The sequence below is a fragment of the Cervus canadensis genome, chromosome 22 (assembly GCF_019320065.1).
Source record: "Cervus canadensis isolate Bull #8, Minnesota chromosome 22, ASM1932006v1, whole genome shotgun sequence".
NCBI classification, from domain to species: domain Eukaryota; kingdom Metazoa; phylum Chordata; class Mammalia; order Artiodactyla; family Cervidae; genus Cervus; species Cervus canadensis.
In genome coordinates, this window is record NC_057407.1 from 37,844,116 (window position 1) to 37,856,857 (window position 12,742).

Consider the following 12,742-nt stretch of genomic DNA (forward strand, 5'->3'; position numbering starts at 1 on the left):
TAAGTCCTCCTGTGTTTCAGAGGGGATATGCAAGTACATCCTCCTAAAATTGCAGGCCAGTGGAGGAGTGTACCATCCACAGTGACCTTTGCCATGCAGGTCTAAAGCTACCCTGATGTGGAGAGCTTCAGATGGAGACCAGAATTACAGTCTGCAGATGGCTTCAGGGAGTCAGTGTCAGATTGCTAAAGTCGTTGTTTGAGTTCTTTTATTTTAAAATAAGTACAAATTTATACTGTCATGGAAAGGGATAAATCCTCCTCTGCAGTTAACTTGCAAGTACTCACCTGTGGCAAATGAACACTTATGCATAGTCACCATGAGAACCATATTCTCCTTTTATCTTTGGAGACACTGCCTGAAATAAACAAGGAGTATTCTAGGTGAGATCCACTTACCAGTTTATCAAGGCTGATTAAAAAATATGGGTTCTACTCATATAACATCTGCAAAGAACTCCGGGAGTTCGTCAGCCTCAGTTTTTGTATATGTTGCATGAAGTTAAAGGTCAGAGAAGTAAAGTGACTTGCCTACAATCACACAGCCAGTTGGTAACGAGACAGGAATCCCAGCGTTGAGGCTGTGATTCTGCTGCTCCCTCCAGTGGTCAGACTTAGCATCAAGTTCGTGCATTGCCTTAAAATACTTCTGACTGGGTCTCCATTGGCCTTGGCCACTTCTGGAATCCCGTTCATCACTGGCCACCCCCTCCCACTCTGGCCTAAGGGTCTGTGAACCTGTGGTTCAGGGCAGTGTCTGCTGCTGACCAGTGTCTCGGTCTCTCACAGATGAATGTCTTCACGTGGCCTCCTCCTTGTCCTCGTTCTTGCAGACTCGCCAGCCCGTCTTCGTGCAGCTGCTTCAGGGTGTGTTCCGGGTTTACCACTGCAACTGGCTCACGCCGAGCCAGAAGGCCGCGGTGGAGAGCTGCATCAGGGTGCTCTCCGATGTAGGTGAGACCCCGCCTCGGTTTGGATTTCACACGTGGAGACGGGCCAGCCAGCAGGGGGCAAGGCCACGCTGGAGAGAGCGCCAGCTCCATAGCTCGGCAGGGCTCCCTCACACTGGAGGCCGCAGACCCAGGGCTGGAACCGCCATCTTCTTGATTCTTAAACCTCCCTTTCATCTCTTCAAGCCAGCACCTCCCAAAGTTCAGAGCCAGCAAGTCCTAAAGAAAGATAGGCTTTGAAAAGCCAGATTGCATGGTTAAATGTTAGGCAGCTCTTGGTGAGTTCCAGCATGCTCAAGTGCGTTCAAGGGCCTGGGAAGCCCCTCGTTCGGGAAAGTCATCTGTTGAATCCAGTAAACATAGTTGACCATATGGGAACTTTTTCTTCATGCAAAGCGCATGTCCACCCCCAGGGAACACCCTTTGTCAGAGATGGTGGTCTGCTCCTTTCTGCCTCTTGGTGGTAAAGCTTCTCCATCCTCTGCCCCCTCCCCTCCTGCTCCCCACCGCCCCTTGTCGGCAGCTTTGAAAGGAAGTTATGACCATTACTTCACCCTGATTTTGTCGGTCTCTGTTCCACTGCCCTGTTCCACCCCCTCCCCATAAACGCTATGAAAAGGGAAAGCCTTCCTTCCTCAGTTGAGAAGGTTATCTGCCTCTAGTAGCTTTTTAGATTCCTGGAGACACCAGAGGAGATGAGTAGGCCTCTTAGCGCTGTTGAGCAGTTGTGTTCCATTGGGCCTGTTGCCCGATTGCAGTCTTCCCTGCCTAATTCCCTTTATACGCATGTGGCAGGCACTCATGTCTTTTTATTATTTACGTGGCACTATTTCACAATAAGATATTAAGATTTTGAAAGGGTGTATGTTATTATAGGTTCCTGATGTGATAAAATAGGACCCTGAGATGGGATCCCCAGATAACCCCAAATTCTGCCCATGTATGATGGTGCCTCTTGAGGTTGTTGGTTAAAAGTGGGGCAAGTTGCTGAGTTCGCTAGCTCAGTGATCATCAGAGAGAGGAAATGTTTTAACAGTCTTGGCAGTGATGAGAAAAGGCATGGAGCGTTGGTGTTTGTGAGACAGTAGACCATGAAGACTGCACAGCCCATGAACCCCAGCACTTTTGTGCTTCTGCTGGCATGGAGCTTTGAAGACAGGCAAGAGTGTCTTGCTTTTTTTTTTTTTTTTTTTAATGTTGTTGGATCTCCCAGATAGAAAGAAGGATTGCTCGTCTGGTTATCTAACTTAATTTTTAAATTAACTTTTCATTTGGCAATAGATTTAGACTTATAAGAACATTGCCAGGATAACACAGAGTTCCCAGGTACCCTTCACCAGTTTCCCCCGCTGTCTGCATCTTACCTTACCAGCCATGTCTGTCAAAACTGAGAAACTGAGGTTGGCCTGTTGCTATGAGCTAAACGTCCAGACTTGGTTTTCAGCCCCTTTTCCACTAAAGTCCTTTTTCTGTTCACAGTGCCATGTAGGCCACCATATTGTGTTTAGTTGTCTCTGGTCCGTGACAGTTGCTCATGTGTGTGTGCTCAGTCATGTCCAACTCTGCGACCCCATGGACTGTAGCCCGCCAGGCTCCCCTGTCCATGGGGTTCTCCAGGCAAGAATTTTGGAGTGGGTCCAGACGTTCCTTATTTTCTGTGACCTTGACCATCCTCAGCTGTCCTAGTCAAGTTATCTGTAGAATGTTCCCCCTTTGTGGATTTGACTGGTTTTCTCGTGATGAGACTGGAGTTGGCGTCTTTTTTTTAAGGTGGTTAAAAGCAAAACAACAGCCTGTATGGATAGAATAGCTTATTCATAGTAGATGTTGTCTTCTGTACTATGTTTGGCTTAAAACAGCATTTTGTAGGTGGTTGAAAGAGTATGAAACTGGAGAATTTTTCAAAAAGCAGTTTACTGGTCAGATGAGTTCCCTGTCTCGATAATTCTTAAAATGTATAGATATATCTGAGCCCCTAAGAAACCATTCATTGGAGAAACCCATTGGACTTGCCTAAATCGTATGACCTCAGAGTATGTAACTTCCCTCATAGCTGCTGGCCTCAGAATTCACATTGGAAAACCCGACCTAACAGATAGTGAGGTGCAGCCGAACTGCGTATCCATGCTAACGTTGTAGGCATGGACACGGCTGCCTGTGGGATGTTGAGGGGCGTTTGCATCTCTGGGGGTCTCTCATCAGAGCTGTGGGCTCACAAGCCCTGTCTCTCCCCTGCAGCCAAGAGCCGGGCCATTGCCATTCCCGTGGACTTGGACAGTCAGGTCAACAACCTCTTCCTCAAGTCCCACAACCTCGTGCAGAAAACCGCCATGAACTGGCGGCTGACGGCCCGCAATGCAGCGCGCAGAGACTCTGTCCTGGCCGCTTCCAGGGACTACCGGAACATCATCGAGAGACTGCAGGTAATGCCCAGCGCTGATGGAAGCGACCCGTAACCCAGCCCGAGGCGGCTCCCCACACCGAAGGGCTTCCTCGAGCCAGAGAAAATCCAGGGTTGGCCCCAGGGGGATATCAGTGTGATGAGTGGGTAGTCACATGCAGATATATGTGTTGGGCCAGGATTGCATAGCTCCTTGGGACCCAAAAAATCTCCCGACAAAGTCATGGTCCTTAGAGGTTATGCATGGATTTACAAATCTCTTTTTCAAGAAGTCCATTGTCACTTATTAGGAAAGAATAAATCAGTGTTAGAAGAGGATGTTTAGAATAGGAGTGTAACAGCTCCCGTTTTTTCCCACCTCATCTTGGGATTTTGGCCTCTTGAATCAGTAGGTAAACAAGTGTAATCGTAACTGAGAGAGTTTTGTATCAAATGAGCCAAATGAAAATAAAAGTGTTCTAAATTCTAGCTAGATCCTGCCCTCCTTACTTAGTGCCTGCAAAGAGACGTGCTCTTCTTTTGTTAAGAGGAAGAGTAGTGAGGATTAGATGATGTGAAACATTTAAACACACGTCATAATATTAGCTTCTTCCTTTGAACAAGCACCTCAGGTGATTTCCTCACAGATGACACGTGGACCATGGTTAGAGAATCACAGATCCTTCAGATGAGCGTGGTACCCGGGTGCAGAGTGTGATCTCAAGCCAGTGCCTGATTGTGGCTCCGCCACTTAGAAATGCATAACCTTAGGGAAGTTACTTAATTTCTCCAATTTCCTAGCTTGTAAAATCATCTGAGAGTCACACCTACGTCACGGGGTTGATATGAAGATTAAGAGACTTGAGACGTTCCAGTAACTTGTGCCTGCCTGAGAAATGACAATATCGATTATTTTCTTCTTTGTCTCTTGTGGAGGTTACTGGGCTCAGCAAGGTGTTTCTTGCTCAGGTTCATTCATGCAGTTGCAGTCAGATGGTGGTTGTGTTTGGACTCATCTTGAAATCTCACTCATTCACGTGTTTGGCAGTTGATATTGATTGTTAGCTGGGACCTCAGCTCTCGCCTAAAATATCTACAGAGCCTCCTCATAGAGTATGGGTTTCGTCACAACATGGCGGCTGGGTCCCAAGATAAGTCTGGAGAGATAGATAAGTAAAAGCTATATTGCCTTAATGACCTGGCTTCAGAAGTCATATGGCATCCTTTCTGTCATATTCTTTGGGTCAAGATAGTGATGTATGTCCACTTAGGTTCAAGGGGACAGGACATAGACCACCGTTTGATGAAGAAGAGCTTGCAAAATCGTTTACACTGCAGTGTTTGTACAGCAAGGGAAAATTCAATACACTTAAAGCACAAAGAGCAGAACCTGGCGTGTAGTGAGCCTGGTCACTTGATCAGTGATGAGCTCTTCTTATTAATATTAGTATGGTCATTATCCTTATGACCATAATATTATCATTAATAGGTGAAGTAAATGAATCTCTGAGGGTTACACACGTTACCTAAAGACAGATCAGTTCATTGATGCATTCATCAGCCCCACCCTAGGCACAGGGGATACAGCAACCAAAGCCAGAAACACTCTTGACCTTCATAGAGTCTCCAGTGTTGGAAGGGAGAGACACAATGAGCAAATCACACGGATAAAAGTCAAATGGTAAGAGAGACAAACACTGCAGAGGAGTGAGCAGTGCTGTGAAAAACACTGATGAGGAAGCTCATCTTGCCTGGAGCTGGGGGTGGTGGCTAACAAAGGCATTGCTGGGGAAGGAACATTGGAACCAAGGCCAGGGTTTATTATGCATAATAATAATAAACAGCATAATAAACAGGGGCACTGACTTGAAGAAGGGAAGGGAAGGGAAGAGCTTGTGAGGATACCATTGTACCGGGGAGAATATGGCGCAGAGACCTAGGGAAGGTTAGCTTGGCTGGAGCCCGCAGAGCTGGGTGGATGGGCAGGGCTTTTGCAGGTCAGGGAAGGAATTTCAGCCTTGTCATGACAGAGCCACTTCTTAAACAAAGGTAGCATGGTTCCCTATGGAGTGTTTCCTGATCCCCACTATGGTTTAGAAAGAGGAAGGTCACTGTATTGTAGACTCATAACTGGATGAACACACAGCATTTTCTCCTGCTCAAACTAAATGATCTGTGGCTTAGAAACACACCAGTGATCTTCTTAGATCATTATGCATATTCTTGGGTAACAGAATAAAATACAGAAGTTTAGGCAGTGCTTGTTTTAAAGACTTGGCCAGTAGCCAAAGCGATCCTCGTTTATCTAATGAGTTATTGTCTGTCTGAGTCCCTGCAGTTACGAGATTGCTCAGAACGGCAAAAGTTGTCATAATGTGAGAACATGAACTTGCAAATGGAGTGCTTATATAATTAACCCCCATTCAGACATCCCCCTCACTTAACACTGGCATCTCCCCCTGCCCATCGCTTCGCCATCCTTGTCTGTTGGTCTCTCCCTGATTGCCGAATGTTCTACATTTGACAATACAATGCAAATCAATTGCAATGTGAAGTTCCAACCTGGCAAAAGATGCAAGATTGCGTGAACACGATGCCGAAGAAGTGTTTCAATCTTGTACAAAAGCTGGAGACAGATAACGAATTGCCAGAGTTAGGACCAGTCACTGTTGATGAAGAGGAAATTGGGTGCTTTCCCAGAGGGAACTGTTAGGGAAACTGACAAAATTCTCAAAGAATTTTGCCAAAGCGACCCTCTTGCTGACTGAGGTGTGAAAGTCAATCCAAATTAAGGGATGTTGCAGTGTACTCTCATAATCTTGTTGGGAATATTGCCCCCCGCCCAAAGTAGTTTGATTCATTCATGCATTCTTTAATGCATCCTAAATATGATTGAGTGATGACAAATTCTGTTAAATGTAAGATGAAGTAGAATTATATTCATAAGGTTTAGTTTCTAGATAAAAATCACTCAATTCTTTGTGAATTTGGGGCCTGTGAAATTTGGGTCCCTAGTTGAGATGAATGCAATTAAAGTGGGCTTTCTCCATGAGCTTCTTGGTTAATTATCTGATCTTCCCCAGCGTGTTGTGTTCTGCCCTTCTTAGCCAGCTTGTCGGTAGCTTGGTTCTCAGTTAGCAAGCCAGACGGCAGACTTTAGCATCTTTTGGAGATAATCTCTCATCTGTTTCCTGCCATTTGCCTTTATATGGTGTTTGTTGTGTTGGTTTTGCTGCTCTTTCAACTTCTCTCTGTTTTCCTTTCCTACAGCTATGTGTTTTGCATTTGAAGACCATCATGCTATCAGGGTACATGTATTTAGCATGTTGATACAGCATGTTCATTCATTTGTGTTCTCATTTTTATATGATATTTTATTGTATGAATAATTCATGCTCATTGGAAATAATTTGGCAATACTCACAAGTACCACTAAATAGAAAACTGGAATCACCTGTAATCCCGCCTCTCAGAGAAAACCACTAATGATGTTTTAATGTTTGCTGCGTATCCTTTAGACATTAATGGTGCTGATAAAAAGTGGATCATAGAGTCCATACTATTGTTTAGCCATTTTTTTTTTTACACTTGTAATGTAGACACCTTTCCATGTTGTCGAATGTACTTTTTGCATCCTATTTTAAAATATTCGGAATGATTCCTTGGGTAGCATAAGGATCATCTCACAGAGCGGGTGGGAAGGCTGTTATGTCTGTGTTATTTCTCTGTTTTCCGCGTCAGGGTCTAATGCTTCAGGTAACCGTTGGGCAATGTCTAATAACTTGAGGCACATACCAGACGGCGCTGAGGTTACTGTAACCCAGCGTAGTCTGTGGTCATGCCTCAGGTCAGAAATGAATGTTCCTACCCTCCCGCGGTCGCCTCCGGCCCCGGCTGCTCACCGCGGCTGTGCTTCCGTTCCAGGACATCGTCTCGGCCCTGGAGGACCGTCTCCGGCCCCTGGTGCAGGCCGAGTTATCTGTGCTGGTGGATGTCCTCCACCGGCCCGAGCTGCTCTTCCCGGAGAACACGGACGCCAGGAGGAAGTGTGAAAGCGGGGGCTTCATCTGCAAGTAAGCAGCCCCTCCCGCCACCGCGCTCGCTGGGGCAGAACCCCGATGACCAGCCTCAGCCCTGGTTCCCGGGGAGGGCGGGGCTGGCCTGCTATTGGAGGAAAACTGCAAGGTCTGGTGCGGGGGTCCGTTCTGACCGTTCTAAAGGAAGTGTGTAGGTGCAGTCCTACTCACCGACCCTGTTGTTTGCTGACTTCTCCTTTGAGAGCTGCACGCCTGGTCGCTCATCTCCCACTCACCACATGCGGGCAGGATGCCCACCGTGGGCTGGCATACAGACTCCAAAAGTCATGGCCCTCGAATCCTCAGAAAGCTCAGACCTACCAGGGCCTCACAGTCTTTTCCCAGCAGCTTTGTAGCTTCTTGTTTTATGCCGTGGGGCATAATCTAGAAGAAGCAACTGGTCCCATGACCAGAGATCGTTGATTTTCACCCTAAGGTTGGATGGTCGGTTAGCTTGAGCGTGAACTCTGCTGCTTTTTTATTTTTCTGGGCCCGTCGAAGGGTAAGACGGGATAAACAGAACGATGTGTCTGCCCCAACCATCATACTCTTGAGGTTCTTTTTTTTTTTTTTTTGGTTTACACTGCTGGCATATTTTTTTTTTTTTTACACTGCTGACATATTTTGGCCACATCACTGACAATCCTCAGTGGGTAAATAACTGCACTCCATAAACAGCAGTTTTGAGTGGGCCTCTGTCTCCCTTCGGACCTGTTTGCTGCTGCTGACCAGCAGGTGTCGCTATTGAGACACCGACCGGCTGTTAGTGAAGGGACTGCCCGGAAGTCTAAGTCTGGGAGCCTTTGGTTAATATTAGTTCATCAATAGACTAGTTACAATAAGTTTGTTTCTTTAAATGTAAAGGTTGTTTCAAGGATGTCATACGTGGTTCTCCCCTCCATTCAGGTTAATCAAGCACACGAAACAGCTGCTGGAGGAGAATGAGGAGAAACTCTGCATTAAGGTCCTTCAGACCCTCAGAGAAATGATGACCAAAGACAGAGGCTATGGAGAAAAGGTACTGCCTTTCATTTTCATGTGAAAACCAGGTGTTGCTATGAGATAGAAGCAGAGTAGGGGCACTTCGAAATCCACCTTAGTTCAGGCGTATTGACTGGAGGGATAACTTAAAAAAAAAAAAAAAACTATTCATCTTGCCCTGAAGGTAATTAAATCATATGACTCTCTCTTTAGAGTCATGTACACTTAGGTTTCTCTTTTAGGCTGCTTGCCGTACAATCTATATTCAGGAAAATAGGAACAATAAGATTTTCCGTCTGTTTAAATTCCCAGTGAGAATGCAGATGCCTCTTGTGTACCAAGGTGTGTGTGTTCCTGAGTTTTGGGTTCCAGCTGAGCATACCTGTGGGTTTACTTGCTTCTTTCTGGTGAGACGTTACACAATCTTCCCAGTGTATGAAGAAACTGCCTCCAGGTCTAACTGGAATGAAGACGGACAGACATGTCACCTTTTCTAACTGAGATTGGGAAATGGACCATCCCTGGGAGCTGAGACTTCTTAGCACATGCAGTGAGCCATGATGTACAGAAAACAGCCGTCACACCCCTGATTTTGGTCCAAATGGGATAAAAAGAGCCCCATTGCTCTTCCTTTCTGCCCCCAGTGAAAAACGGCCTGAATTTAAGTCTCACCAGTCTTCTTTGAAGGCAATAATTTTCACTTACTATCTGAAGCCACTTTTATCAGCATTTTCTGAATTTGTAAATATGCTAATATCATTGACTTACCAAATACACAGTAAATAACTTTTATTCATCTCTGTGAAGAAGGCTTGATAATTAAATCACAGCCTCCCTTGTCAAAAGAGATGGTGACTAGATTCTTACAAGTCTAAAACACTGTCGGAATCTTGCTTTCTAACCTAAGCAGTGTCTGTCCTTAATATTAGAGCAATTCAACATGTGAGGATCTTTGGATAAGAGCAAATAAAACAGAAAGGTACACAGTCCTTTTTGCAGTTTACATTCCTCCACTGGCCCCAAACCACAATGCTTTTAAACATCAATCTAAACTTGTAAAATGTACAAATTCAAACTTGAATACATGTTACTTAGAAAATAAGTGTTTATAACTCAGGAGGAATTTCGTGGTGGAAATATGCCAGAATAGAGTTTATAAATATAAAACCAAGGAACGCTGGTACAAATGGGAAGTAATGAGACGACGAGTCTGCACTGTTCAGACACCCAGGTAGGTCTTGCCCTTTTTAAGGTGAGGAGGACAGTAAGAGAGAATACACTTATCAGATAAGTGAATAATAACCATTTATTCCACAGGATGTTTGTTTTTCTTTGAGTGAACTTTAAGAAGTGTTTTTAAAAAACTGACTCTAGTTAAAGACATTCACTTTCCCTAATAAGATAAGCTCTACCAAAGGGACCTTAACCAGCTGTGAATTTATTTGTACCTTGGGGGCAGAAAACACGATTTGAAAATGTGGAGACCACTGTTTTCTCCTCTTGAGAATGTCTGTTTCTTTCTCTAGCCAAGATCCTTCAGGTAAGCTTTTGTGTCAATACTCCAGTGAACTTTGTAAGTTGTGCTTATACTTTCAAGTAAGTTTTCTTTTTAGAACATGGAAAGTATAAGTACAAGGAGTTGGTTGAGAGTCTGTTGCTGGGCAGAGAAGTCCACGGGGGTCTTCAGGGCTGTGTGGAAGGGGTGCCTTCTGCTGCCTTTCCGTCCCCATGGGGGGCCAGCAGTGAGAACACCGTCATGGCCCCTGGGGGCACGCTCCAAGATGCTGTCCCCCTGCCTGTGAGAAAGCTTGTGGAGGGCGATAGAGCCAGGGCTTCGAATGCAGGTCGTTGTGAAAGAGTTACGAGAGTTGAGAAGAGCTTCTGAGGTTGCAGCTCAAATCCCTCCTCATCTGGTGAAGAAATTAGTCACCTCCTAGCAGAGAGAGGCTTGGAGGCAGGATGACAGTTCCTTCCCGTTGGGCTGGAGCTGTCATCCCCCTGGTCAAAGTGAAAATACTAGAAGCAAGTACGAGAAATGCTCTGCCACCAAGGAAGACATTCTAGAAACCTGTGCTAGTCAGCACCTCCGCAGCGACCACACAGACACGCCATGCTTCTGGCCCCAAGCTCGGACTGCGGGAAGAAGCTGCTTAACCCTTCACTTTAAAAGGGGGCAGGGGGGCGTTAAATGATTTGTGTTTCTTCCAGTTTCGTTGTTAGTTTACACTCTGTCCCGTTTCACTAAGGCTTTTGGAAAATGCCTTTGATGGGTCACTGGCTGCCACTTTTTGAGTAAAGAGGCACAACATACGGGATGAGCTTTCAAGGGTGGGAGGAACCCAGATCCAAAGAACTAACCTTTCTTAGGCAAACCAGTGGGGGGTGTTGCTCAGTCGCCAAGTCATGTCTGATCCTGCGACCCCATGGACTGCAGCATGCCAGGCTTCCCTGTCCCTCACAGTGGGTGTTAGTCGATGAAGTAAATGAAGTGTCCTGTGAACTGGGTGCTCGGGACACAAAGGCAAGTGTGAATGCCCTTTCTGTCATCTTGGCCTACTTTTCCTATTTGTTGCCTTGTAAGGGGAGCTTGTCCCGTGACTAACACCCTTCTGAGATGTCCAGGGCTGTTCTGTTTCCCCGCCCTCTCCTGAGTCTTCACAGTCGTCTGTTCTGGTCTCTGGGGCCCTCACGTCACCTGTGGTTTGGATCAGACCTTAAGAGTCATATCTGTGAGAAGCCAGTGGTCAGCCCACTTGTCCCGGTCCTAAGACGTGCCCATCCAAGGACTGTGACATGTGCTGGAAATGTGGGGGCTGGGCAAAGAGGATGGTGACAAAATTTAAATCGTGATCATTTAGAAATTAAATAAATTATCTTTTACTGTTGTGTCTGCAAATGGGCCAGCAATATTTACCAGAGAATGGTATTAATATATAATATCGGACAATATAATATAGAGGAATATTAAAAAGGATCACCAGAATAATGATAGAATACATTTTCATGTGATTCTTGTGTCTTTCTCACCAATGTATTCAAAGTTAATAAACCATAAAAGCAGGGCTTTGCAACCATTCTGTGTGTGCAAGGCCTAGCCAACTCTGCTTTAAATCTACAGATTTAACCATGTTTAAAAAAAATAGTTACCTCCCATCGCTAAACATCTCTAAGATTTAACCTGATTCTCTCTATAATTCATAGAATATATTCATGGCCCTAGACCCTGCTTGAAGAGAAAGCATAGTTATTTTATATATTGGCTGCTCTATTACCTACTGTATGATTTTTATTAAGATATTTTTGATTTAAAAGTCATAGAATTTTGGAAAGAAATTCAGAGGCCAACAGTTAATGTGAAAGAATATCTCAATTTATTTAAAATCCATTTTTCTTCTGAATAATGGTACCTGTTACACTACTAGAGAGGTTTTGACCTCAAGTAATGTCAGGATTTTCATTCCTTATGAATTGTCAATCCCCTGTTAATTACTGGTGCTTCTTTTCTCTGGGCAAATAGCCTATTAACATTTTCAGCTACCACTGTTTCTAGTAGGAGTTTAAATTTGCAAAATGAACTAAATATTAATGAAACAAAATAAAAAAATCAAGGATCCTCCATCTATCATTAAACATGCATAATTGTCATTAATCCTCTTGTTTTTTCTTTCTCTTGAACTTGATGCTAATAAATCATTTCATTGTTCCTAATATCACTCAGGTAGGCACTAATCACCTTGGAATCTAGTTTCTTTAATGAATAGTATCAGGATTTGGAATGTCTGGGCTGGGGAACATGTTGGTCTTACTGCTTGCTTAAATTGAAGCTGGGTCTGATTTATCCCAATGGTAGTTTGGACGCAAGACACACCCCCCACCCCCCATTCAATGGTATAATGAGTCCAAGGAGAGAATTTTCTCCTAAGCTGAGTTGATAGGGGTTTAGCTTTTAACCCGACTCTGTTCCATCCTTTTCTGAAAGGACATGGTTCTTGATCGGGGATCTTGCCCTCATTCACAGCTCAGTTCGAGAGTTTTCTCTACAAGGGGGTACAAAGGTGCCTTTCAGGGCTCTTGGTTCAGTGACCTACGAGGTTTTTTGTTGGGTTTTTTTCCCTTGGCCACGCTGTGTGGCATGAGGGATCCTAGATCCCCAACCAGGGTTCGAACCCATGCCCCTTGTATTAGGAACATGGAGTCTTAACCACTGGACCACCAGGGAAGTCCCGACCTGAGAGGTTTGATACCTGGCATGTAAACAAAGTGTGGCAGCATCCTGCCCGAGATGTCAGGGTGCAGTGGTGTCCGGAATGCCCACACCTCTCAAGATGGTTGTGTTCTAACGATGCTCCAACCCGA

The 12,742-nt window shown here is 45.0% G+C and overlaps 1 protein-coding gene across 7 annotated transcripts in view; it reads left to right on the top strand.

Annotated features, from left to right (window-relative positions):
* Window positions 1-12,742, top strand: part of ITPR1 (inositol 1,4,5-trisphosphate receptor type 1) — a 346,469-nt gene that overhangs the window by 206,555 nt on the left and 127,172 nt on the right. For all 7 annotated transcript variants that reach the window (XM_043442077.1, XM_043442078.1, XM_043442079.1 and 4 more), the window contains 4 exons: window positions 833-953; window positions 3,188-3,372; window positions 7,254-7,402; window positions 8,312-8,423. In XM_043442077.1, coding sequence (XP_043298012.1) covers window positions 833-953; window positions 3,188-3,372; window positions 7,254-7,402; window positions 8,312-8,423 — 567 coding nt within the window. The remainder of the gene's footprint in view (window positions 1-832; window positions 954-3,187; window positions 3,373-7,253; window positions 7,403-8,311; window positions 8,424-12,742) is intronic.